The 27,818-nt window shown below is 48.2% G+C and overlaps 1 protein-coding gene across 2 annotated transcripts; it reads left to right on the top strand.

Moving 5' to 3' along the window:
- The first annotated feature begins 701 nt into the window (after positions 1–701).
- Usp22 (ubiquitin specific peptidase 22) lies at positions 702–27,549 on the top strand. Of its 2 annotated transcripts, NM_001191644.2 has the most exons (13): positions 702–1,015; positions 6,978–7,110; positions 8,603–8,716; positions 12,756–12,857; positions 13,642–13,811; positions 17,042–17,189; positions 17,759–17,864; positions 19,289–19,447; positions 20,285–20,411; positions 21,424–21,515; positions 23,301–23,363; positions 24,042–24,191; positions 24,900–27,549. In NM_001191644.2, the coding sequence occupies exons 1-13, from the start codon at positions 845–847 to the stop codon at positions 24,940–24,942; spliced, it is 1,578 nt and encodes a 525-aa protein (NP_001178573.1). In that variant the 5' UTR covers positions 702–844; the 3' UTR covers positions 24,943–27,549. The 2 variants fall into 2 exon arrangements, with proteins under 2 accessions (NP_001178573.1, XP_063125078.1); XM_063269008.1 differs by lacking the exons at positions 702–1,015; positions 6,978–7,110; positions 8,603–8,716 and having other exon boundaries at positions 12,814–12,935.
- The last annotated feature ends 269 nt before the right edge of the window (positions 27,550–27,818 follow it).

Genomic DNA, 27,818 nt, shown 5'->3' with positions numbered 1-27,818 from the left:
TTGTTAAAATCAATTTTATCTTACTTGTTGCAAAAAAATTGTACAAAATGTACTAAAAGAATTCGTATGCGGGCTGGCATTCTAGTTCAATAGGACAGCGCTGAATACGATCTAGGGAAGGAAACCCACTCTGTGTTCTTGCCGCGCCCAATCGCCAGCTGTGACATTGCGGTACCTAACACAGTTGCCAAGATGGCAGTCTCTGCAGAAACGCCCACACAAGCAACTCCACTGACCAACAAACCTGGAAACCCTCCTCGCAGACGCAGGCCCTGCCCTGCCCCACCCCGTCCGTCGCCCCGCCTCTTTGCGGCAGAGCTCAGGCCGGTGCAAACCGGTTCAGTGGCCTGACGGACACTCAGTTTTACCCAATCGTCAGTACGCCCCGCCTTCCAAGAAGAGACTCGAAACGTCACTTCGCTGCCGTCTCCAGAGGCGTCTCGAAAGCAGACCGGACCAACCCTCCAGCCTATAATAGGCGCAGACCGTGCCTCAGACTGCAAACCACCAATGATGTGACGCAGGGGCGGGATCCTGTTGGCCCACCCACTTGCCTTCCGGAGCCTGCGGTCGAGAGGAGGGCTGATAGGCGGGACCTAGAGCGTCGGAGCCTGCGCACTAAGGCCGCCGGACTGGGTGACGTTATCCTTTCCCGCGGATAGCCCCGCCTCGCCCCACCCCGCCCCGCCCTCCTCGAAGTCGGAGAGCTGCGCGAGCGGTCTGTGCTGCTGTCGTCTGCCTCGGTTCTCAACGCGGTCTTTGTCCTTCCAGCTTTGTTCTCGCCGCGCTGGCGTCGTCCTCGCCCCCGTCGCCGCCTGCCCCGCGCGCCCGGGCCTTGCCCACCATGGTGGCCAGGCCCGAGCCTGAGGTCGAGGCCATGGACGCTGAGCTGGCGGTGGCGCCGCCAGGCTGCTCGCACCTGGGCAGCTTCAAGGTGGACAACTGGAAGCAAAACCTGCGGGCCATCTACCAGTGCTTCGTATGGAGCGGAACTGCCGAGGCTCGCAAGCGCAAGGTGAGCCCTAGTCCTGCGCCGTTCTCCGGGCTGGGATGCGGGGAGTGTAGGTGGGAGTGGGAGAGGAGAAGCCTGGTAGTGTGGGGAGGAAGTAGAGGGAGCCAGGCCTTGAGGGGTGGGCGTGAGGGGAAGCTTCGCTGTGCCGGGGAGGGGCAGAGGAAGGGGCAAGACGAAGCCTCGCGGTGCGAGGAAGGGGCTAAAGGAAGCATCCTGGTACGAGGGGGAAAGGGGAAGCCTCGTGGTGTAGGGAGGGGGCTAGAGGAAGCATCATGATGCTGGAAGGGAGACTAGGGGGAGCCTCGCGTTGTAGGGAGGGGGCTAGAGGAAGCGTTGTGGTGCAGGGAGGGGGCTAGAGGAAGCGTCGTGGTGCAGGGAGGGGGCTAGAGGAAGCGTAGTGGTGCTGGGAGGGGGCAAAGGACCGCCTAGTTGGCGCTGTTGGAGGTGTGGCGACGGAAGCCTGGAGGGGATGAGGAGAGGGATCTGAGCTAAAAATGAGCCGGAGGAGGAAGATCTGTCTGGACGTTCCTTTGCGGAGTAGTCCTTGTTTGTAAAGGTCGCGGTGGGGGGTCGGGGTCTGCAGGGTAGTTCTGTGGATCGCAGCGGGTTCCCGAGGATGGGGACCGACGCGGACACCTGAGGCTGGCAGGGCCTCTGTGCACTTGAGTTGAGAATCGAGATTTTAGTAGGAGGTGATTGACAGCCGCAGCCATCGAGGTAGTGGCTATTTTGTTGGCCCTGTAAATCTCAGCAGCTGTGATTATTTTACTAGTGATTTGGAGGTGGAAAAATGTTATTCTTTAATCTTAAAAAAATCATTATTACAATTTGATTTTGAAGGTGAAAACTGGAATGGGGAATTGTTTGTTTCTAACTTGAGCAGCGTTTTATAATGGGAGAACTGACAAATCCACTGGGTATATCATTTAAGCATCAAATTCTCCCACTTTAGTTTTTCAAGACAGGGTTTCTCTCTGTAGCCCTTGGCGTTCTTGAACTCGATTTATAGACCAGGCTGGCCTCTAACTCACAGAGATCCGTCTGCCTCTGCTTCTGGAACGATGGTTTTAAAGGTGAATGCAAACCACCACCACCACCACCCAGCCCCGCACCCCAAGCTAAATTCCCTTTTTTAAAACCCATCGTGGCCACAATATGTATCTTTTAGGGCATTAAAGGCTTATGTTCTAACAGAGAGTCTGTTAGGATTGGAGCAAGACTTTTTGGTAATAGAAGCATATGATTAAAAAAAAATACTAGAGTTGGGTTACTTTGTATTTTGAGACAGGAGTCTTTCTGTGTGGTCCAGGCTGACCTTAAACACCCAGTCTTCCTGTCCTCAGCCTTGTGAGGACTGGAATCACAGAGGTGAACCATTACACCAGGACAAAAATACCAGATTGGCACCAAAGTTCCACAGGTCATAATTTTGTCACTGATCCATTCTGTTGCTGCTGTAAAGTCATTTTTACATTGGATTAAATGGAGAAGTCCTCCCCCTTTCTCTTTTCTTGTTTTGCTTTCTCATCTCCCCAGCCTCTCTTGTATAGCATCACACAAGGAAATGAAAAGTTTCCTTTTTAATTAGGACTGCTCAGCTCGATATTTCAATTTCTACCGTGCTACAAGTGCTTTATTAAATGGTGTCACAGCCGAGAGTTCAGACACCAGTACAACACTCAGGACCGGCACTGTTTTGGTGGACAACAGTGAAGTAGGGAGTGAAGGCAGGTAGCTTGCTCTGAAGGTGCGCAAGCTTCAGCTGGATACAGAGCTTCGCTCCTGAAGTTCCCTCTGACTCAGAATGTTTTCATTTCATAAGTCAGCGAGTGAGTCTTTTGAAAGAAAGTTTGGCCATGCATGGTGGTGGGAAAAAAAAAAAAAAGAATACAGATGACCAGTAAACATCTGGATAGGTATTCATCTTCAGCCATCAGAGCAATGCTGGTTAAAACTGCGCTGAGATTCCATCTCATCCCAGGCAAAACAGTTACCCTCAAGAAAAGTGATAAGAGGGCTCGAGAGATGGCTCAGTGGTTAAGAGCACCGACTGCTCTTCCAGAGGTCCTGAGTTCAATTCCCAGCAACCATATGGTGGCTCACAACCATCTGTAATGGTATCTGAAACCTTCTTCTGGTGTGTCTGAAAACAGCTACAGTGTACTCACATATGTAAAATAAATTTAAAAAAATCTTAAAAAAAAAAAAAAGAAAAGTGATAGACAGCAAATGCATGGGGGAGAGGGGGCCATGTACAGACTGCCGGTGGTGATGTGGACTGCCTGGTGACCAAGCCACAACACTCCTAAGGATAGGTCCGGAGGACTAAGCACAGCGGAGCAGAAGGGGGACATGGGGTGGGGGGCATTTCCAAGAACTTGAGGAAGGAGAGGGTGGTATTGGTTGTACAAGCAAATATGTATTAAGATGTCATAATGAAACCACTATGTGACTACTTAAAAAAGTAAAGAAGCATCGTAGGTAAATCTGTCAGGGTTGTTTCTAGCCTGGGGAGGGTGACTCAGGAGAGTCAGCACCTTCCTGTGGATGTGGCTGCAAAGGCTCCCTGCATGCCTATTCCAGGTCAACTTCCAGCTCCTTCCACTAGCTCACAGAATTAGCTCTGGGTACAGGCTGAGCTCAGGAGCCTCATTTTCTCCAAGAGCCCACAACAACCACTGTTTGGGTAGAAAGCAGCTTAGCTGCCACTGGCTCTACAAGCTGGCTGTGCTTCACAGGACCCCAGCAGCACCCTGGGCTCCCCATTGTGCTGTCTCACTGGCTGCTTCATGATGACCCCTAAATGGGGTTTAAAACCTGAATATTGAGGACGAGTGGGAATTCGTCTTTAAACTTAGCAATGTTGTAGATGGAAACTGGGGTTAATAGCTGCCATGACCTCTGCCACTGTTCTCAGCTGCTGTAACAAATGACAGTACTGTAAAAGTCTCAGGCCCCAAGTGCTGAGCTGGAGTGAAATGTCCGGAGGGCTTCCCTGCCAGGAGTCTAGAAAGAATCCATCCTGGCCTCCCCTTTCCAAGACCCTGGGGCTACAACCTCCAGCCTCTACCTCATCGTTCACATGGGTTTAGCTTCTGGTCCCATCACCATCTCTTAGGAAGGAGGTAACTTGGGCAAGCATTTAGTGCTAACCCCAGACTGTCTTCTATAATTTGCAATGACCAGGAAGAACAGAGATAAGGCCTTGACTTTAGCAAAACACTGGTACACACCTGTAGTCTAAGCACTCTGAAAGGTGAGGCAGGAGGATTGCTGATTGTTGACTAGCTAATGATGCTAGGAAGGGAAGCTGTTCTGACCTTTTTTTTTTTTTTTTTTTTTTTAAATCCATTCACCCAGAAAGACAAGTCTTTCATGCAAGTAGCAGCCCTGCAGTTCTGCCTTAGTCTCGTTGTGTGGATTACACAGTAGAATGTCACCAACTGGTAAGAGGCAGGCCATCTATGAGGACTTTCTTGCTGTCAGATAGCACAGAGACTCTGCTTATTTTATATGTTGGAATCATACCCCTTAGAAGACTCAAGTTACTTCACAGTTTTAAACTGTTTACCTTTTTGGCCCCCAATAACCGCCCTGTGCTCATCCAGTCAGATACCGTGATCCTTTAAATTATTGCAGGATTACACTCATTAGTTTACCTAAGTGGGTCCTCTTTGTGTTTGTTTTATATTCTGCTTTTTAAACCATACATTAGAGGATGTGAACATCTTGATTTAATAGAATAGACAAAAACGGGCCAGTGTGGTGGCTCAGTGTATAGAGGTGGCTTGCCACTGAACCTGGTGGCCTGAATTTGATCCCAGGACCTCCGTGGGTAAGAGCCAGCTTCCACAGGTGGTTCTCTGATGTGCACACCCCCTGTGACACTGTACACTTTCACACACGTGTAAATACATTTGAAAAAACAGAGCCCCCACCCCCACCCCCCAGAGGCGAGCAGCCGTCTCTTCCTGCCAGTCTACTCTCACCTTCCTGGGTATCTACTAAAGCTTTCCTGGCATGTGGTTTGCTGCCTGCCTCTGTGTTTTATGTGACAGGAGCATGCAGTGTGTACTTACTATGTAGACCCTTTCTCAGTGTTACGTATGCTGAGATTCATTCACATGGCAGATTATAGCCTTTCTCTGCATAACACTCTGCAGAAGTCTAGGAGTTTTACAGCTTATCTATTCAGTTTAATACTTTCCTTTTATATAAGAAAAAGAAACCTACAATAAATAATGTCAGAAAATAATTGTCATCTGTTTATATGCTTTTCATTGGTTCATTTTTACCATTCTTTATTTTATGTGTATGAGTTTTTTGCCTGATGTATGTCTGTGTACCATTGTGGGCCTCTACAGAGGCAAGAAGAGGGTGTCCGATTCCCTGGAGCTGGAGTTACAGGAAGTTGTGAGTTGCCATGTTGTTGGGGATTGAACTCAGGTCCTCTGCAAGAGCGGCCAGTACTTTTTTTTAACTATTGTGCCATCTCCAGGTCCACTTTTGCTATTCCCTTCCCCACGTTAAGAATTGGTTGGTGATGGGCTAGAGAGGTGGCTCCGTGGTTAAGACAGCAACAGTGTACTCATATACATAAAATAAATAAATCTTTAAAAAATAATTGGTTGGTGGCATGTTGGTAGTTATTGCCATTGACCTTCATAAGAATGAGGACATGGTCTGTGACAATAATAATGAACACTGTCCAGGAATAATGAAGGAATATGGCTAGCTCATATGTAGTCCCTGACATGTATTGTTTTCAGATACTAAACTCCCTGAGCTTACCTATAGTGAGAACTGACTGGGACCACACCTTCAGTAGATAGGCCTGCTGGGCACTCTGGATCCAAATTTAATCACAGATTTAGGAAAAAACCAACCAACAAAAAAACAAAACAAAAGGCAAGAAACAAAAAACCCAGAAACCCAGAAGTCTAAGTACAGCAGAGCAAAATGCTACCTCTCATGGTTGAAAGAACATCGGAGTGTAAGTTGGAGTATTCATTGCTATAGGGTTTGTGCCCACCTCTACCAGATTTTGGCACACTGCATATGCTCCCTGTCCTCCCTAGCCACAGTCTGCAGGGGTTTGCTTGTTCTGTGTGTTCTGTAGCTAGTGGTCCATGTCCTTGCCCAAATCAGCATGTCCTTATTACAGAGTGGTGCCATTGTTTATCTGTTCATTGACTTAGTAGATGGTATGTTATTTTGCTTGGTGACTAATATCAGCAAGTGGTTCTGTTTAAGTCAGTTGTTGCTGTGACTGGTTACTTTGTTTCGTCTCCCCCCTCCACTGCTCTTGTCAGGTGGAACTCTTGTGAAGACTTTGGGAAAGCTCAGATGTGTGCTTGGATGGTTCTGATTTCATATCGGACTTGGGTGTCTGTTCTTACCGTTGATTTCTGTGTCACATTGCACCCTGGTTGCCCAGTGAGCGTTCCATAACTCTTCCTCTTTCTGTACCTGACCCGTGGTGCTACAGATTGGCATATGCTTGGGTAGTGTGAATATTTAGAATTCCCTACCACTATGTTCATATTTGCTGTGATGGCCTTGCTGGGTTTCTGTGTTCTCTTTCTTGACAGTGGACTTTTCTCTTTTGTTCCCATATATTGCTTTGATTTATGCCTCCCTTCTTGGGTTAAGAACCTTGTTTCGCAAACCTCAAAATGATTCTGGGGTTAAGGACGGCTGTGTCAGAGCTGCTGGTTAGAGTGCAGGTGGTGCTGGCCTGAGGTGCAAGTCAGGACGGGGCATGGGAATGTGATGATACCATCATAGCTGTGCTCTTGTTTTGAGCCAAACTAAGTTCTTTGGAGAGAATGGAAAGAATGTAGTGATATGTTATAGTGGTAAGAAGACTAAGAAGACAGTCCCTGCCCTTCCTCCATGGTTTCTGTTTCCTCTTGGGATCTCCTGTTTGTATCACACTGCTCATAACTTGTTATCTGAATTCCAGGCAAAGTCCTGTGTCTGCCATGTCTGCGGCATTCACCTGAACCGGCTGCACTCTTGCCTCTACTGTGTCTTCTTTGGCTGTTTCACGAAGAAGCACATCCATGACCATGCTAAGTCAAAGCGGCACAACCTGGGTAAGGCTCCCTCCCACAGGGGACTGGAACAGGCATAGGCTCTGTGAGCCAGCATGCTATCTCCCCAAAAGGCCTACTATGATGGAACTGAACTCAAGTGGCAGGTACCATTTGCTTGAAGCTTTTTAAACTGGTGTTAAATTTCAGCAAGGGTTTTTCCTGGTTTCCATCAGGTGGGTTCATGAAAGGCTAGCTGAGCTTTGTAGATGTCAGGCATATTCAGTGTCTGTGGGAGGGGTGAGGGGTTAGAGTCGTTTGTGTGGCTCCTGCTTCCACACCCCAGTCCTGGCAGTGTAGGTATGTCCACTCTGTCTTGTCACGTTACTCAGGACGGCCCCATGCCGAGTGGGATCCTCCAATGTCAGCCTTCAGTGTGCTGGGATTCTAGACGTGCATAATCACACTTGGCTTCCTCTTGGTTAACGTGAGCATTTACAGCCATCAGTTCCCATCTTAGCATTGTGTGTACCCTCCCCAAATCCAGAAGTTTAGTGTGATAGGCTTGCTCCCTCGTTTGTTCGGTCCTTCATATTCATTCATTCATTTATTCATTCATTTTTCCCCCCTAAGATAGGGTTTCTCTGTGTAACAGCTCTGTCTTGGAACTCTCTTTGTAGACCAGACTGGCCGTGAATTCAGAGATCCACCTGCCTCTGCCTCCCATGTTGGGATTAAAGGTGTGAACCACCATGCTTGGCAGGTTTTAATTTTCATTTCTCTTGAAATATTTACTAATTTCCCTGAGATTTGTCCTTTGACTCAATGAGGATATTTCCATTCCCTCTATACCTTTCCCAAGGTTTTTGATTTTTTGGTTTTTTTTTTTTTTTGGTTTTTTTTTTGTTTGTTTGTTTTATTGTTTTTGTTTTGTTTTGTTTTTTTGTTTTTTTTTTTCTTTTTATCCCATTGTAAAGAAAGTCATTGTTTCAGTGGAATACGCGTTTTCAGAGTCTGGCAGCACCTCAGAAAGTGACACCTAGAATTATCCTGTAGCCCAGCAGTTCCAATTCTCATGAATTTTAAAGTAGCAGTGCTACTATTTCTCCTGTCCCTGGAGAGAGCAATATAGTCAAGACAAGAGGAAGCAGCAAATCGCTGTTGCCTCTCCTAGATTGCCAGCCATTCAGGATGTAACAAAGCCCTGTTCCCCAGTCAGGTTGCTGGGAACGCCTGTGGACCTAAAGTAAATGCTCTGTTAGCCCTAGTTTTGAGTTCTGAGCTTGCGCAGCTGAAGTAGTGTCCCAATCCATAAATTAGTCCTTTACAGGACTCGATGTGTTTGTTATTCTTGATAAGCCCTCAGGGAAGCTTCTGGAGCTAGAAGACACGCTTCACCCACCCTAGATAAACCCTGGAAGTTGGAGCTCCTGTAACTCAAGGAGGAAGATAATCTGGGAGGTGGTGTCTAGAACATGGCTCTGAGTTCAGCTGTCTGAAGAACTACCTTGCCATGCCAGGTTGCATTATGTTCTTTTCCCTCTTCTCTCTGCAGCCATTGACCTGATGTATGGAGGTATTTACTGCTTCTTGTGCCAGGACTACATCTATGACAAAGACATAGAAATCATTGCCAAAGAGGAGCAGCGCAAGGCTTGGAAGATGCAAGGTGCGTTCACCATGCTTAGAGAGAAGGCTGGGTGACCCAGAAGTAGTTGGGGAAGCTGGTTTGCGCCAGGTAGGAGAGTAAAACAAGTGCTAACTCTCTGTGGCAGCCATACAGCTTGTAGGAGTGGTAACTTCTGTGGGGAGTGTGGAGATTTAGCCCAAGTGGGTTATTGGTCCTCAAGGGAGGATGAATGGCACTTCCACCACAATACTCCAGGCTGCCCATCCTCCCTACGGGAGATATGCTACACACTACAACCTCTCCATTTCTTATTCAGTTCTCAAGCACGGCAAATTGGGAGACTTGCCTCTTGCTGCTGGTGCGAAAATTCTAAAATATTGGGCTAGGTGTCTAGCTCATGGTAGAGCTGTTGCCTAGTATATACAAGGACTAGGACTTGAACCCTGGTGCTGCTAAAAAGGAAAAAACAAAAACTTGAAATATGCCTGTACCTACATAATTCAAACTCTTCTTGACCTTGGAGACAATACCATAAGGAATTTCATTCTCTTTCATACATAGCAAAAAACAGCCTGTCACAAGATAAGTTTGTGTTCCAGGTAAAGCAAAGTCCAGAAACCATGCAGAAGTACATCCTTACACAGTGTCAGTCTGTATCGGCTTGTGTTCTCATGCTAATTGTGTTACCCAAAAAACAAACAAACAAACAAAAAAACGTGTTTGCAGTGTCCTGCACGTAGGCTAAAGGAAGCCTGCACCCAGGCTCTGACTGGGAAATAAAGTTACCAATGGACAATGGCTTGGCAACTGCAGCCATTGAAAGAGGCAGGACGGGATTGGGGATTTAGCTCAGTAGTAGAGCGCTTGCCTAGGAAGCGTGAGGCGAGGCCCTGGGTTCGGTCCCCAGCTCCGAAAAAAAAAGAACCAAAAAAAAAAAAAAAAAAAAAAAAAGAGGCAGAACTTTTAGGATTCCTGGGTTAAAAAAAAAAAACTGCAGGGGCAAGGAACAAGGGATTCGGCCATGAGAGGGGCGTAGGACTGACCATGTCTTGAAGGAGAGGAGGGTGAGATAGCTGAAGTGTAGGTGCAAAGGGGAAGCGGCCCCATGGGAGACCTGCCCAGAAGGAAGCAGGGCAGCAAAGATAAGATATAGATTAGAAAGTGGTAACTCAGGAGGGGCAGTGCTGGCCTTGCCTCGGGAGGCTCAGGAAGTGCCAGCCTCTGAGCTAGTAAGGAATACTAAAAACAGTGCTGCACACATGCGTCTGTGTCTGTGTCTTTCATTCTCAAATCCAGAGAACTCTGGGCGGTTGGCAAAAAGTGCAGAAACCCAGGGGATTAACAGTTCATCACTACACAGTCTTACAACTTTTACTTCCTAAATTTACATTCTATTTAGTAAAAAAATTCTTAGAAACTTTGAATGCTAGATAAAAGCATATGGTAACAATTTAATTACGCCTTAAGTACAGACTATTTTATCTCTTGGTAAAGTTTAGAATAGTAAGATAATCCTTCCGTTCACTACATATATGGAAGCCACACTGTAGCTCCTTGCACATTTCCGTTTGCAGAGGTTAGGGTCTTCTGTTAACCCATCATAAAAAAGAGATCTCACATCATAAATGTTACACAAAAAATTTTAGAAAATACTTTATGATTTTGTATGCACTATAGCCTTCGTTAATGGAATCTGATATTTAACGACTATATGACCCCATAGTGACGGAACTCTAGTGAGAGGAGTTTTAAATCTTGCTGGTTGTCCGCGTGCACCCCTCCCGTCAACATCTGGTGTTCTGTCACTCCCCACCATACACTTAGAGTCAAAATCTCTTACCAAACCTAGAACACAACATTTCAACAACATTTCAACCGTCTTACTAATGATTGGGCTGGCTCTAGCCCCAGCATTGGGGTCATGAGCACAAGCTATTGTGCCTGGCTTCTGCCTGGGTGCTGGGATCCTTAATTAGGTTGTCATGCTTACATAGCAAGCACATTAGCCAATAAGCCATCTTCCCTGTCCAGTGGAATGACTTTTACTGCATAGGATTTAGAGGCATTTTAAATTTTTTCTCTATAATGTCCTTAACACGGGAGGTCTGTCACAGTGAGCCTGCATTTCCTTCAGGTCTGGTAGAACTTGATGAGGTGGGGCAGTGAGAGCTACAGGGAGCAAAGGAGAGCCCGCCATTCCTGCATTTGTGTGGATAGACATCTGATTTAATGGATGAGCCCTCCATCAGCTCGTTCCTTCATTCCCAGAGCATCAGCCTGGCCAGGCAATGTCCCTGTGGCTGTGGGTTCTGCAGTTCTGCCTGGGTCAGGAAGGGGGCACAACTCACTTTGAGGGCACATTGGAGAACCTGGCTTGACCGAGCTTCCACATCAGTGCATCACCTACCTCATCCAGCTGAGTGACTGCAAAGATAGATCCCTGACTAGGGGTTTGCCCTCAGCTCCACAGTGTTCTGGAAAAGGTAGTCCCAAAAACAGCGTATCAGTTCCTTGTAGGACAGGCATCGGTCCTGATAGTAGATGGGAGAGTGGAGCAGCTAAGCCTCCCTGGTGGCTTAGACGCTGCACTCCTGGCAGGTGCTTGGTGGCTCTGGAGTCCCTGTAGGTTTGTGTTTCTGTCTCTGTCCTTACACGTGCTCTCTGTCACACACTTGGTCCCAGGTACAGAAGTGTTAGGAAGTTTTATTCTTTATTACTTCTGGGTTTCTCTGGCTTTTCCTTTTCAGAGAGACTCATAGTTGTCTGTGTTAACAGTGCTGGTTCTGCTATGTCACTTAACGAGGGAGCCCGTGTCTCTGTGCAGGGGAGTAGAGCACCACCATGCCTGGCTGTTCTTTATTGGAAACTCCCTGGGTCTTAGTTTGCTTTCAGTTGCTGGGAATAAAAACACTAACAAGAACCTCTTACACTTCCAGGTCTCAGTCCACCACGTGGGAAAGTCAGGGCAGGAACTGAAGCAGAGGCCATGGAGGAAGAAAGCTCCTCACGGCTCACTCACTATCTGTCTTATACTCGCCAGGACCACCTCCCCAGTCCAATTGGATGAAAGCAATTTTTCAGTTGAGGTCTCTTCTTCCCAGATAATCCTAGCTGTGTTGAATTGACAAAAAGTTAGCCATCATATGGCACAGTCTCCTGAGGGGTCAGGGTTTTGTGTTTAACAGGTTGTTTCTGAAGGAAAATCTGATTTGTATTTTTTTTCTGGCCCCTCAGAATGATGCCTATCACTGTCATGTGGGGATATATTGTTCTTTCTGCAGGACACTTGAGTCGTTAGTTAACACATACATGTGGCAGGGTAGAACAGAATTCTTCAGTGTGATTCAAGTGTGTTGAATTAGGAATTTTAAGTAGTGTGGGGCAGTCCCTCTGAGTGAGGTGTGCACTTCCCCACCATTGGCTATCATTGTTGTGGGTTACAGTCTTCTGTGGTATATCGGCGGACAGATCAGAAGTTAGTGCATTTTAAGCTGGGTGTGGTGGTCCATGGTTTCACAATCCTAGCCCTTGGAACATGGGCAGGCTGACCTTCAAGTTTGAGACCAGCCCAGTCCAGTAAGTTCCAGGTCAGTCAGGGCAACACAGTGAGGCCAAAACTCAGACAACAAACAAAGTGTGCTTTATGTTTCTCATACAATTCTTTAGAGCAAATATGGGCTACACGTACAGTAGACAAATGTTCTATTGCCAAGCTGCGACCCACGCTCAAAAGTACATTTCCTCGTCAGTCTCATTTGCCAGAAGATCCTTCACGAGTTACTGAGTTGCTCCCATTGCAGCTGGTGCCACCATCTCCACCCCGGGATCCAAGGCGTTTGAAAAACACTGGTGTCTGGGGGTTTGATAGGTTGGGTTCCTTTCCTTGACTCAGTAAGCATGGCGTTTTTATAGAAACTCACTGAGGGGGGCTCCCGTGGGTGATCTGACACCTCTCAGCACAGTAGGGTGTTAGAAGGGTGCCTCTCTAAAATGCAGCCCGATGTGTGTCAAGTCATCAAAGCTTTTATTTACAGGAGATCTTAGCTAGCGACCGTAAGACTGTCCTTTACCTCCTTAGGTGTTGGAGAGAAGTTTTCGACTTGGGAACCAACTAAACGAGAGCTGGAGCTGCTGAAGCACAACCCGAAGAGGCGGAAGATCACCTCCAACTGCACCATAGGTTGGTGAGGGCGCAGGGTGCTGTCCTCAGCCCAGCTTAGCTCCTTCCCCAGGAAGATCACCTCCAACTGCACCATAGGTTGGTGAGGGCACAGGGTGCTGTCCTCGGCCCTGCTTAGCTCCTTCCCCGGAGGCAGCAGGCCTGGCCTCACTGAGTCCCTCCTGGATTTGCCAAGCTTCTAGCTCCCTAGTACTTGGTCTTCAGGGGCTGCTGGAGATGTGGGATGCAGAGGGTGAGTCCAGATGCTTCCTCCCAGCTCTGGCGTCTTCCTATTTGAAAGGAATCCAGTGTAACAAGTCAAAGCTAATAGAGAGGTGACAGGCCAGTGACAGAGGGTGTCACCATCTCTCCCCAACCTGGAACTTTGTAGACTAGGATGGTCTGAACTCTTGAGATCCACCTTTCTCTGCCTCCCAAGTGCTAGGATTAAAAGTTTTGTGCATATACACACACAAACACACACACCCCTACCTAACTCACCCCTCATGCTGACTGTCTTCTAGAAAGGAGGAAGTATATTTTAGAGCTGTTTGAAAACACTGCCTTGTTGAAGAGGCTCCATTTTGGCCTGCCTGTTTTCATGGTAAATGCATTTGTGAAATGTAAGGACCAAGTGGAAGGGCAGTGGTGAGGAGCGTTCTGCAGCCCGTTGAGATAAGTGAGCCCGACACTTCCCTCTCTTCTCATGCTGCACGGACAGCTGAAGACAGTGGCTGGCCGTGGAGGTGGAACTGGTCTGAGCTCAGTGCACAGGTGACCGTGCTCTCGATGACTTTCCATCCAGGTCTGCGTGGACTGATCAACCTGGGGAACACATGTTTCATGAACTGCATCGTGCAGGCGCTAACCCACACGCCGCTTCTGAGGGACTTCTTTCTGTCAGATAGGCACCGCTGTGAGATGCAGAGCCCCAGCTCCTGCCTGGTCTGCGAGATGTCCTCTCTCTTCCAGGAGGTGAGTGCGGCTGCTTCTTGGGTGGGACAGCTATACATCTGCCTTTCCCTCTCTTTAAAAAGAGGTGGAATAGACTTATGACAAGCTTGCCTAATTATCTTCCACTACGTGACTGTACTGTAGAAGACAAGACTTTTACAAAGGGATTGTTAGAGATGGGTTGTTTGGTTTTTGGAGGCACATTGTTCACCTAGGAGAGAAGCCCTCCAGGTAGCAGGTATGGCCGAGTGAACTTATGGATGGCATTTGTCTCAAGAGCTCCGCTGTCTGCTGCCTGCAGAAATCTGCAGATGTGCACCTTCCCAGGTGTGTCTTGTCGAAGGCTTCTGCCCTGAAGACTGGCAGCACAGAGAGTGCTACGGTTGCGTCCGTGATCTAATGAATCATAGCCATACTTGTGCCTGTCGATGCCTGTCCCCTCGCTCAGGGGCGGAACCTGCTCAGGTTTGATATCAGGACCTACTGTCTAAGTAGACTCAGGCCAGGTGTTAGAACTGAAATAACTTCTTTTCCCATCCTAGAAATAGAGTGGCCCCTTCCCTGCACAGAAGCCAGCAGACAGGCCTCATCTCTTTCAGGGGTCTTTTACCACTCTGCATCCAGGCATTTTTGCTCACAGGTTGTCTGGGCTGCTTTATGTCACAGCCCAGGGTTGAGCAGTGGACAGTTACACAGTGGCTTTGCAACTGAGATGACTCAGCTGAACAAAATGAGTCCTGGACTTCACTGGGGTAAACAGCCAGTTACAATGTGACAAATGCGTCTCTCTTGATTTATTTTTTTAAACTCAGGCTTAGTAAAGTATAATTTGTATCCAGTGAAACATCCTAGTATATAGTTCTGTGAGTTGACAAATGTGAGGCACCTCCACCTTCATAGGCGACACAGGTTTTTGTCCCCAGAATTCCCATTCCCATGCATGTGACATGGATGGCTGTGTAGCACATTTCCCAAGTGTTGTGTATATGCAATATTCCACCCTTCTACTAGGTTTGCCTGTGTCTCCTTGGTGTGGCACATCAAGGTCCATGTGGGCTCTCTCTCTTGCCAAAGAACATTTCTTTTGCGGAGTGGTCATAGTGCAGTTAGTGGGGGCCTGGGTCCGACACTGCTGTGGTTTCCAGTTTTTACTGTTACAGATGTAAATGTTTCAGTATACAGGGTTTTGTGGAAAGTGTTTCTCTCCAGCACCTTGGTTAAGCTGCTGTCCTTGGTTTTCAGTGTGCAGTGTTAGTCTACTGCAGCAAGTACGTCGTGGCTTTAGTGCCGTGTGGATCTGCTGCTCGCTCTAGTCTCTAGCTGTTCATTACTAGTAGAAGTTAAACACCTTCCATCTGATAAACAAAGCCCAAAATGTTACACATTCCAACACTGTGGTTACCAATTCAATGCCACAAACAGAGAATTCCTTCCACACCTTCCCTGGTCAGTATATACTTCCTAAGTTACCTTCAGACTGTCTATTGAGTTTCTCTGGGTTTCTATTTCTAATACATGAAAACACAATATCCAGTTTTATGGGTCCTGACAGGAACTGTAGAGGTCACCAAACCAAACAAACCGTGAAAGCCTAACCGTCACAGCTGCGGGTCCAGGTAGGCGCTGACTCTGGGGTGACCATCCCAGCAGCACTTCCAGGATTGCGTTGTATGGCCTCACCTCAGCCTGATTTAACACACAACACATCCACTTTGCTCCCTGTGTCAGTGCCCGTAAGACTGCCTGAGACGCCTCAGTGACTAAGACTGTTCTGTGGTTTACTGTCCATGCAGTCTTCTGCTTTTACCAAAATGCAACGAAGCCATTTCAGAAAACAAAGGCATTGAGTATTTTCCTGCCATTTCTCAACATGTAACTATGTCTTCATATATCTCTAGATTGTGGTGTTGAATCTTTGTTTTGAAAAATTGCTGTTTGAATTGATGAACTGAGTTTCAGAGTTTTTTGGTTTTGTTTTTAAAGGCTTAGGATTAAAACGGAATTTCCCCATTTCTAAAATGGCCTTAAATGTACTTAATTTTGTACTGTGGGTTTCCATGAAGTGGCTTCTCAGGCAAAAGAAGCCCTGGTTATAATGATGATGAACTTAGGAAATGCATTCTGGTATAAATGGGTGTCTGGTTGGCTCTTGGCATTACTGTGCCGTTGATCACTTTCCTTAGAAGAGATGTATGATCCTTTTAAGAATGAACTTATAATTCTCAGTCTACAGACAGCCTTTGGATGAAGCTCGGCAGTAGACCTATTGCTTGGTATACCTGAGGCCCTGAGTTTGAGTCCCTCATTGCAAAATGGCCCAGGAGTTAGCTTTGGTTTTTTCGGGATGCAAAAGGGCTTGCAGGCTCAGGAGACTCGCTCACTTGATAGCTGTTTGCATTGGTGACAGATTGGTACTGGCAGCCATTTACAAAGCAGCAACATCAGTTGGGTGAGGAATCAGGAATGCCCCATTCCTTGAGTGTAGGGCTTATTGTACACATAGACCAATGATAAAAAGCAGCAGGATGGCCTTGAGGAAGAGATGCTGGCACAGGCTCTGCGTCCTTGCCCCGAAATCTGAACTCCGAATAGTCTGAGACCTACAACTTCTGAGCACACAAGCATTTTCAGACTGCTGGGTTCAGTAATGTCCTGGCAAGTATTCCAAACTCTGAGACATTCAATTCTTCTCGCCCAGTCATATGATATCTAGCTAGAATGCCACTTGATAAAACTCAGGTAAATAAGTAAATGTCAGCAGCTGTGTGAGGAATAGGCTCAAACACAACAGTGGCTCAGAAGGGGAAACCTGAGCTGCTCACTGGTCATATGTGTCTAACCAGGCAGGGCTCTCTGGGCTCTCCACTGCAGGAAGCATGATGTGGAAGTGAGCCTCTGGGTCTAGTGTCTCAGCAGTAGACTTCTCTTGGCTCCCTGAGCATGTGCAAGATATAAGGCCAGCTGCAGTTTGCTCATGTTCAGTGGCCCCATTGCAGCCAGACACCACCCAGGAGGGTGGGCAGGGTTTTGTGAGGCACACATTGTAGAGTGAGTCACTTGAGTTTGCTATTTGTTGTGTGGGCTTATCAGTGGAAATAAAGTGGAGGAAAGTGGGTCCACATAACAATCCAGTTTGCAAACAGAAAGCAAGTCCATTTGATCAAACTAGTCCTACCCAGTCTGCAGCTGTGATGTTTTGTATGATGAAGACTGGCAGGTGTCCTATTGTCCCTTTCCTTCTCTTTAAACAGTTTTACTCGGGGCACCGCTCCCCACACATTCCGTACAAGCTGCTGCACCTGGTGTGGACGCACGCCCGGCACCTGGCAGGTTATGAGCAGCAGGACGCCCATGAGTTCCTCATTGCAGCCCTGGACGTCCTCCACCGGCACTGCAAAGGTGGGCCTGCTACCATCTCCCTGCTAGGCTGAGGCAAGCGGGGGTTCCCATAGCAATGGTGCAGAGCAAGGCTGGTGCGCACCCAGGCAACTGTGGGAGTGTGCCTGATTGTCTCGTGTAGTCAGTATAGTCAGGTTCTGTTTCCAGTAAGGAAAACTGCAGGGTTGCTTCCAGGGAGTCCTCCACAGTGTGTTTGTTAGTGTCGGTTGGTTTGGGGTATTTGGAAGCAAGGTCTCACTGCGTAGCTAATACTGGCCTAAAGCGGTAGTCCTCTTGTCTCAGCCCCGAGTGAGTGCTGGGATTACAGGTGGGGATCTGTACAAGAGGAAAGATCCCAGAGTCAGTGCGCTGGTGTACACACCTACAGTCCCGCACCCAGTGGCAGAGGCAGGCAGATCTTCTGCCAGTTGAAGGTCAGCCAAAGAAATACCTTACCCTGTCAGGAGAGATCTCTTCTGGAATGACTCTTCATAGAGTATTGGTGTTCCTGCCTCTGCTGAGTGGATGTGGACTTGCTGACAGTTGTACCGTGTTGTGACATCACTTATATAACCACATCTCCATCTCAGGTGATGACAACGGGAAGAAAGCCAACAACCCTAACCACTGCAATTGCATCATTGACCAGATCTTCACGGGTGGGCTCCAGTCTGATGTCACATGCCAGGTCTGCCAGTAAGTGCTCCCACCGGCCAGCAGTCACCGTGAGTGTCAGTGTGCCAGAGCACTTCATGTCCCGCAAGGCTAAGTGCTGTGTGGTTTCAAGCCTAAACCTCAGCACCACCTTAGGGAAGGCTCCCTGAGTTCTGTGGTGCTCATGGTGAAGCACCTACACTAGTTAAAAGTGAGGGACAGTTTATTTAAATAGCTGTGCTCTGGTCATTTGAGATAAAATACCTCTGGTAAAAAAGATGCCAGAGTGGACAGATTGCCTGATTCTGACGGCTCCTCTTCCCCTTGGAGGCCTTTGGAGTTTTCCTGTGGCACTTAGCAGGGTGCCCTTAGCAGCTTCATACACATGTCTCTGCTTTCTTCATAGTCAGGCCAAGACCCAAAGCAAATAGCCCTGTAAGTGGCAGGTTGTTGGCCCTGTGCTCCAGAGAGTGAATGGGCTCCTTTGCCATTTGCTGCCACAGAGCCACAGTTCTTTCCAGTGTACCCACTGCTTAGAGCTTGCTTGCTTGCTTGCTTGCTTGCTTGCTTCCTTCCTTCCTTCCTTCCTTCCTTCCTTCCTTCCTTTCTGTTAAGTATAGAATAGAGTTTATTCAGGGCATGGGGAGGGGAGTTAAGAGGGTAGTCGGGGCAGAGAAGGGCGGAGAAAGGGGGTAGAGAAGAAGAGGAGTAGAGGCCGGCCATAAGCACTCGGAGAGAAGGGAGGGGAATGGGGAGAGAAGGGACAAAGGGGAAGAGGGCAAGAGCAAGAGAGGAGCAAGAAAGACTCCTTTAGCAGTGGCTAGAGAAGCTCCTCTCCCACCACCACCTCTCCTTGCCTTGTCCTTGTTCCTTTGGCTCACCCCTGCACACTGTTGTTTTTATCCACACCACAGTCCCTCAGTACCCACCTGCTATCTGAACAGGGTATAGGAATCTAACAGTGCTTCTGTGGCTATCCAGAAGCAGTGCTCCTTTGAGGCCTTGTCTTTGAGTCCTGTAGAATTCCTTCCTCTCTGGCCTTGTCTGTTAGCAAGAGGTGGTCTTCAGTTTCGGTCCTTATTTAGTCAATTTCTTATTCTGAGTTTCCTCTTTCAAATGTTGTGACTTAAGCCTTTGGCAGGAGTCAGCCTAGTTAAATGCAGTAGTCTTGTTTGTGGGGCTGCCAGGTTTGGCCTTACATGCCTGGATGTCTCTCTGTTATTGCCCATTCGGGACACCTAGTTTCTGGGGCAGTGTTGCTGCAGTTCTGTTGTGAAGGGCATCCTAGAATACAGAGTTCTGATTGTAGCTCAGGACTTTATACTTTGCCAGATTCCTCAAACAGTCGTGACTGTGGACACCCCTGTTTTATCCTAAAGTACTTTGTGGACAGACAGATGGACTCAAGAGACCACAGTAGGCTTCAGCCCTCATGTGTTCTCATGTGTTTTCCTCTTTCCCTGCAGTGGGGTCTCCACCACCATAGACCCCTTCTGGGACATCAGTTTAGACCTGCCCGGTTCTTCCACCCCATTCTGGCCCTTAAGCCCAGGGAGCGAGGGCAGTGTCGTCAATGGGGAGAGCCACGCGTCTGGGACCACCACTCTCACAGACTGCCTGCGAAGGTGAGACATCCGCAGTGTTGGTTCAGAATCTCTCTCTTCCTTCCATTTTACTATGTGATTCGATCTTTTAAAATTACGGGGGGGAAAAAAGCAAGAAGAAAAAAATGACAAAATAACAGATCGTTATAGATTTCCTGCAGAGCTAGGATGACATGGCGATCCTGGTTCCTTTACCCAGTCCTCCCCCGTGACACCCTACAGCACAGAGGGTTGGATGGGCGTGTGTCAGAGCAGTTGTCGAAGCTGGTGTAGGCAGGACCTTCAGTCCTTCCCAGTCAGTCGTGCGTTCATCTGCAACCACAACCCCGTCTGCTCCTCAACTAAGCAGTTCAAGTCTGGCTTCCGCTAGATTTCTGAGGTTTGTGAGAGGAATCTCACCGCGTATCACCTGTGGGATAGTCTCCTCTTCCTGATCTCTGGAACCCAGAGACTTGCGTGCGGGGTAGTCAGACCTTCCCATTGCTGACTGGTGGCCTGTGAGTGATGCACCGTTGTTTATTAAGCCATGTGTGTGTAGCTGTGTGCTGTATGCTCCCTTCTGAGACAGGCTGTGCTTCTGGAAGTTAAAGAAAATTAGCATTTCCCCAGACCTATTATATATGTATACTATTATATATGTGTACACACACACACACACACACACACGACAAGCTTAAGAGAATCAGGAAAAGATGAAGGCAGAGTTCCTCTTTGTGTTGTACAATATGACACCTTTAACTACTGGTGAACTTTGAGTGGTAAAATAATGTGTTCCCCTTTCTTCCATGTCTTTTATTTTCCCCCTTTCTGTGTTTTTTATTTTTTCAGTAAAAGCATGTTTTTTTAAATGTTTTATAGATTTACCAGACCAGAACACTTAGGAAGCAGTGCCAAGATCAAGTGTAGTGGTTGCCATAGCTACCAAGAGTCCACAAAGCAGCTCACCATGAAGAAGCTACCCATTGTGGCCTGCTTCCATCTCAAAGTGAGTTTCCCAGAAAACCAGTCACAGGGGAACCTCACGTTAGCCTGCAGCACAGCCTCAAGCTCACCAGTGCGCCAGTCCCAGGAAGCAGGAAGTAGGGCTGCCTCCTGCACTTTCCTGCCTCTTGCTGACAGGGTACAGAAAGGAAGGAGCTGCTGTAGGAGGTGGGGTTACACCTTAGTACTTCTGTCTAGTGCAGGCAGAGGAGCCAGCAGATGTCCTACACTGTCCTGTGCCACCCTACTGCATGGAGACCCGGTTTCTCACTGAACCTGGAGTTAGGCTCGCGTTGGCAAGCCCAGTGATGCGTCTGTCTGTACCTCCACAGTGCAGGGTTAAGTGCATTGGTTCGCCCCTGGCATTTTGTGTGGTTGCTAGGGATAGGGACTAAGGTGCTCAAGCTTGTGCAGCAAGCGCTGCTAAGCCATCTCCCCAACTCCGCTTTTAACTTTTCATTTCACTGAAAAACAGACCCGGCCCAGGCCAGGAGGTGTGCGTCAAAAGAAAGATCCAGAAAACAAACTCTAGTCTAGAGTCAACAGGTCCTTTGTGGGAAAGGCCAGGTAGTAGGAATTTGGGTGTGGTGTTGTGACATGTACAGGGGTTTCATCTGCGTGTGTGCATGTGCACCATATGTGTATCTGGTACCCACCGAAGCCAGAAGAGGGTGTCAGACCCTCTAGGCCTGACATTACATGAGCAGGTATGTGTGCTGGGAATCGAAGCAAGGTCCGCTGGTAGAGTGGTCAGTGGTAGTGTTTTGAGTCTTTAAAGGCTACATATGATCTGTTTCCTATTTAAAAATGTGAAAGATCGGTTTGTGTTTGGCAGTGTACAACTGTGATCCCAGCATTGGGGTGTCGGGGGGGTCCTACAGTGTGTGACAGCCTGAGCAGGCTTGTGAGTCAGGAAAACCAGTCAGGAAAGTGCAAGGCCCTTGCTGGGCTTCCAGGCTTGTTCTCCTGGCTGTTGCTCTGTCTGCTCACTGTTCTCTGCTCCCTTATCTCTGCAGCGATTTGAACACTCAGCCAAACTTCGGCGGAAGATCACCACATATGTGTCTTTTCCCCTGGAATTGGACATGACGCCCTTTATGGCCTCCAGGTAAAAAGAGTTGGTGCCCCTGTGTCTGTGTCAGGAGGCGAGTTCTCTGGTGGGTGCGTCCCCAGTGCCAGCCTTTAGACAAGGTAATGACAGTTGTCTAGGCCTCACCACAGCCCCAGAACAGCCTGCTTTTACTGTGTGTTGCCCATTTGTACTCTACATCTGTCTTAGTCAGGGTTTCTATTCCTGCACAATCATCATGACCAAGAAGCAAGTTGGGGAGGAAAGGGTTTATTCAGCTCACACTTCCACATGCTGTTCATCACCAAAGGAAGTCAGGACTGGAACTCAAGCAGGTCAGGAAGCAGGAGCTGATGCAGAGGCCATGGAGGGATGTTACTTACTGGCTTGCTTCCCCTGGCTTGCTCAGCTTGCTCTCTTATAGAACCTAATAAGACTACCAGCCCAGGGGATGGCACCATCCACAATGGGCTGGGTCCTCCCCCTTGACCACTAATTGAGAAAATGCCTTATAGCTGGGTCTCATGGAGGCATTTCCTCAACTGGGGCTCCTTTCTCTGTGATAACTCTAGCTTGTGTCAGGTTGACACACAGACCAGCCAGTACACCATCCTTCATCATTTATCAACTTTCAGACTTGGCAACTCATCAAGATAAGGTTGCAGGCATCCACATGTGACATTTTCTGGTTGATGGAGACAGATTTTGAAATACAGATAAACAGGGTTGATTTCTCTTCCTTGAGATCAAATCCTGTATATCATAGACTACATCAAATTTAACCCTCTAAAAACTACAGTGCTTGCTAATGCCTTTGGTTTGCTGTCTGTGGATGCAGCTGTAAGTGTGGTGGCTTAAAACAATAGAAATTTATTTTCTCAACAATAGCAGCAGAAGCCAGAAATATGAAACTTGGTGAGAAGGATCCTGGCAGGGTTCCCTCCTAGTCTCATGTAGCTCCTGGAGGCTCCAGGTCCCTGTCTGCCTGTTACTACCCTAGGCCAAGGCCCTTTCTGAATCTGTATCTGTTTCCTAGGTATTAGTGGTTAAGGATAGTGCCCATCTAGACGCCTCATGTCAACATCCTCTATCCCTTCTGCACATTCTAAATGGGTCACATTTGCTGTTCTGGGGGTCGAGATGCAGACAGTACACTTCAGAAGCCACACTCAGCCCATTATACTGACCTGAGCAGGCCTCCTATTATTAGCCATTGATACCCTTTCTTGTAGCTGTGGTCCTGAGTTTATAGGTCACTGGCTGAAATGGTATCATAGACCATCAGTGGTATCTCTTTGGAAAATGGGTTGTTTACCTATCTGGAGTGACTTTGTTGCCCATATCAAGGTCTCATGGGACTTGCTGTCTTCTGCTTATTTTGGCTGTAGGTAAATACATCAAACTAGTTTAAAACTTGGTATTTCCTGTTCATCCCCTCCTCCCATTCTGCCCAACCTACTGCTAGTAAGCGACTTCATGATATATATCCCTTATGTTCTTTTAAGGGTGTAGTGTGGGGCTAACTTACACATATCCTTTCATTTGGTGTACTATAAGCAAAACTCTTCACAAGCCAATATCAGAAGCCCCTGGGCAGCATGTGGCTGAATTCAGGCTCCATGAGGATGGGGGTGTGGGGGAGGTGCACCAGCACCAACACTAGGAGGCCAAGGAGCTCCAGGTAAGCTAGATAGCTTACCGCCACACGGGGGCAGTCTGCCAAGGAAAACTGGTGTGATGGAGTATGCCTCGGTATCAGTTAATGCTGTCGTCAAAGCCTGTGTCTGGGGAGGTCGTAATTCCGGTTTATTACTGTTCTTACAGCAAAGAGAGCAGGATGAATGGGCAGTACCAGCAGCCCCTGGACAGTCTCAACAATGACAACAAGTATGTGGGGTTTCAGGGCCTGGGGGCAGGGTGAGCTGATGCTGTGGTCATGTAGGTCTCTGCCCGTGGCATGTAGGGAAAGGCACATGCTCAGCTCCCATTTCTCAGGCCACCAACCTGTCCTTCCCCTCTGAACAGTCTTCCTGGTGGCAACCCCACTATAGAGACCTGACGAGAGTCTACTCAGAAGCTCAGCCTAGGGGGCCGGAGAGATGGCTCAGTGGTTAAGAACACTCACTGTTCTTCCAGAGGTCCTGAGTTCAATTCCCAGCAACCACATGGTGGCTCACAACCATCTGTAATGAGATCTGATGCCCTCTTCTGGTGTGTCTTAATGTCTGAAAACAGTTAGTGTACTCATACATAAAATAAATAAATCTTTTAAAGGAAAAAAAAAAAAAAGCTCAACCTAATGAACCTGGTTCTGGCCCAGTTCCTCTTGCTATTGATAGAACGGGCAGATGCCACCAACTAAAGTAGTTTTTTCCACTGGGGGTTGCCACTGCTGCCACCATTTGCATTCGATATGGTTCCAGGAATTGTTTTTGCTGGGCCAGAGCTGAATGATACAGACTTGGCTTTCCCACCTCTGTAGCCAGCTTATTCTGCTTTAGTTTGGAGGTGTTCTTCTGCCAGTTCAACAGTCCGTAATTCAGCTGTTCTCTCTTTTCATACCAGATACTCCTTGTTTGCTGTCGTTAACCACCAAGGGACCTTGGAGAGTGGCCACTACACCAGCTTCATCCGGCAGCACAAAGACCAGTGGTTCAAGTGTGATGACGCCATCATCACCAAGGCCAGCATCAAAGATGTGCTGGACAGCGAAGGGTATGGCTGGGGTAGGGCTGGAGGAACCCTGTGCTGATGCTTGTCCAGCCCTCCTGTCTGACCAGAGCCAGTGGCTTGGCTGCATCCGCCACACTAGGCACGTTCACCTTAATTTAGTTTGGCTTTGTTGCTGAAAGGACAGTGGTTCCTTTGATCAGAAGTTGCCTGTAGGTCATGATTACAGGGCAGGAGTGTTGCTGAACAGAGTTGCCTTTTAAATCAGAGACCACTGTGCTCAGCATTTGTCCTAACCATGCTGTGCAGATTCTGGGTCAACTTCTCTGCTGCTTTTGTTACTTGTGATCCATTTTTCATCCCGAGCCTCCTTAGGATTCCCAGCCCCAGGGACAAGGTGGGCAGGCTACCCACGGTAGATGCAGATGGTGTATGAGAGGCTTGGGGCCCTGGGATCCTCAGAAGAGAAGCCATAGAGAAAAGAGTGCACTGCTGGGCCAGGGGTATGGACCCTGCATGAGGGTAGCACCACTGTGAACAGGAGAGGTAGTGACTACAGGAAGTCACCAGGGCTGCAGTGACTTACTCTCTAGTAAGCTTAGTAGTCAAGTTGGGTGATGGTAGGCAGGCAGCGTCTTTCTTTCTTGAGGGCCTACAGTAGCCATTCAAGAATTCAGGCATGTGAACCATTCTCGACTGGCATAGGCCATCTTGGATGTTAGGACTAAGCTCACTTCCTCTTTGCCTCCACAGGTACCTGCTCTTCTACCACAAACAGTTCCTGGAATATGAGTAGCCTCCTGCCTTGCAGGCCAGAAAAATCGAGAGAGAACAAGTTGGCAAACTTCCTGACATGATCCCTGCTTCCCCCGAATCAGAACATGGCATTCCTCCTGTGCAGGCGAGCCTCACATGTGGCCCCCCTGCACTAGGGGATGTGTCAGGTGGGATGAGCGTAAGAGCTGAGTGGGGTGCGCCCTTGGTGGAAAGGAGCTCCCTCTCCAGCACCTGTCTTTTCAACCTTGTAAGCTAGGGATGGGTGTCTTCAGAGCAGACCATCTGTCTGCCTGGTGCTTCACCCTGCCATCCCACATGGTAAAAAGCACCTGCCTCCTTGAAAATGAGCCCATCAAAGCTGTAGAGTGGGCAAAGATGATGCCAGAGGGCAGAGTGCTTGCAGCAGCCCTCTGGCATGAAGGGCGGGGGGCTTGTCCTTTCTAAAGTTGTAAGGTAGCCCTGGGCCCAGGGCGAGGCCACCCACAGGCTACAGATACAACTGTCCTACAGATAACTTAGCATCAACTGCATGTGGAAACATCAGCCCAGAGGTTCCCTTTGTTGTCTAGAAGTAGGCATCTTCTTCCCTGTACCCCATTGCTCCTTTCCACGGTGGTGATGTTCATAAACGTGATGATAGTGAGGTGAAGGATTATTGAGTTTGTACGGGATTCTAGATGAGCCTCTTCCCCCTGAGAGCAAGTGTCTGGCTTGTTGATCAGTGTTGTTTCCTTGCCCTGTGCCCTGACTTCCTTCCCACACGGCTGGTGGCCAGGGATCGGGGCCTAGTATCTTGATCTTTGCAGTAGATTCCTTCATGGTCCCATTGACCCAATCCTCCATGTTTCTTATTGGTCTCTGGTCTTTTTACCTGCGAGGGTGGGTGAGTGGCTGCGTGAGATTTGAAGCTGAGTGGTCCAGGTGGAGACTGCATTGCATAGTGTCACCCGCTTGCCTCTGCTCTGTGTTCACTACAGTTTCAGTCACAGCCAGAATAAGAAGACTCCATCACCAGTTCTGTTGGCAGGGTCAATCATGAAGTTTATTGTAAGATATTTTGCATGTATCTCTGGACAAGGCCTAGGTTGCTCGCTTCTAAGAGATTGAAATCTAAAGTCTTGGTGTTTTCTCCTTTCACCACTGCCTTTTCAGTGGTGCTTGTCTGGGAGCCTATTGGCACCCACCCCAGGAGTTTCAGGACCGGCAAGTGTTTCCTAAGAGCCAGGCTCTGAGCCGTAGGTCCATAGCAAGTAACACGTGCATCATGTTTGCATAGCAAGTACGCCTGTGATTTACATTACAGATAACTACAGATTTTGTACAGATTTTTTTTTTTTAACTATTTGAAAATAAGATTTTTTTTTCACGTACAGGCTATAAAGAGCAGTACAGGGTCCAGCCCAGCTCCTTAGCTAGTTGTGATGGAATGAGGTAGCTGTGGCAGAATTAAGTGACTGCTGCTCAATTGATGTAAAAGTCACCCGACGTCAGAGGCAACAAAAGCCACCTCGTGTGGTGACACTTGCCCTGTTCTTCTCTGGTGTGTTTCTCTTTCTGCATTTAAAGTAAAGAACAGACTCGAAGCATGTTTTAGAAAAATCCTTTCAGTATGACAGCCTAGACTCTCCGGCATGGAGCCATGTTTGTGGGACTCGGCTGTGGAGATGCCCTGGGGCAGCACATCGGGCTTGTGAACAAGCCTACAGGAAGCCTCCCTGCAGCTCCTGGGGGTCTGCCTCCTTGGCACTGCAGTGGATGGCGTCAGAGCAGGGTGGGGCCAGAGCGGGGGACGAGCAGGTGTGCTGGCCAGGCCTGCTCCTCTGTCCCCACAGCACACAGCCCGTTTCCTCCTGTATTCGGGGCACATGACTGACCTTTTCTATCCCAAAGCATTCACTCTGTACCTATGGCAAGGTCAGCCAACTCCATGACTGCCACGCGTCCATCTGGCCTTACCTCTCTGTCCTGGAGTCCACAGCATGATGTCTCCACTAGACAGGCATATGTGGATGACTAAGGAAGGCCATATTTGAGCAGTGGGCTTGGGAAGTTCTCTCAGTTCCTCCTCTGGACAGCTAGGCAGGAAAAGGGTTTCCCATCCAAGACCCACATAGTGTGTGTGCTCAGATGGTCACGAAGTGCATCTCGCCACAGGGTGGCTTTGCCCACCCCTCGTCTGGAGCAGTGAGCAGACTTCATATACTGCTGGCATCAGCTGCACAGGAGAGGGAGGGAGCCCTCTTCCAGTGTCCTCAGTGAGAGATTAAGGTGTTAGGTGGGACCTGCGATACCTCTCTTCATCCCGGAAGCCCCCCTCGAGCTGGGCACTACCTGAGCGCCCCACACCATGTGAACCTGAGTGCTGTTGTATTGGCTCGGTGTGTGTGCTTTTTCTTGTGTAAAATCATTGTTCTTTTTGACAAGTGGCTTGTTTCATTTATTATGGCTTTGAAATAAAAAATTGTGAGGGAGAAAAAATCCAATGATTGTATTGTGGTTAGAAGTTTTATTACCAAGACGTTTATGTAACTTTCCTTTCCCTTGTCATTTTGAGGGGCTGTTCGACTCCTCCCTGATGGCTTTTAGTCTTTCCTATATCATAATAAAACTGCATTTTATTCTGAAACTGACTGTTTACCTCATTACTAACACAGCCAAAACATGGGCAGCAGCAGACAAGGTTACAGTGGGGTGGGCTAGCTATGGGTTCCTTGTGGGTTTAGATGTCCTCCCACCATCCACTCTGCAGTGGATCAACTGTTCTAGCACTGCCTGGTGAGCATGGAGGCCACACATTAATCCCTGCATGTTCCAGTCAGCCAGGGTTGCACAGCAAGACCCTGGCTCAAAAAACAAAAGCAAAAAAGTTATCTTTCTGTGGGCAGGAGCATAAGC

This window comes from Rattus norvegicus, chromosome 10 (assembly GCF_036323735.1).
Source record: "Rattus norvegicus strain BN/NHsdMcwi chromosome 10, GRCr8, whole genome shotgun sequence".
Classification (NCBI taxonomy): Eukaryota; Metazoa; Chordata; class Mammalia; order Rodentia; family Muridae; genus Rattus; species Rattus norvegicus.
This window is presented reverse-complemented; position numbering and strand designations above follow the sequence as displayed.

Coding starts and splice junctions, on each gene's coding strand:
- Usp22 (NM_001191644.2), top strand. CDS start 845: ATGGTGGCCAGGCCCGAGCCTGAGGTCGAGGCCATGGACGCTGAGCTG. Junction 8,717..12,755: donor CAAGGCTTGGAAGATGCAAG/GTGCGTTCACCA, acceptor TTACCTCCTTAG/GTGTTGGAGAGAAGTTTTCG. Junction 21,516..23,300: donor ACGCCCTTTATGGCCTCCAG/GTAAAAAGAGTT, acceptor CTGTTCTTACAG/CAAAGAGAGCAGGATGAATG.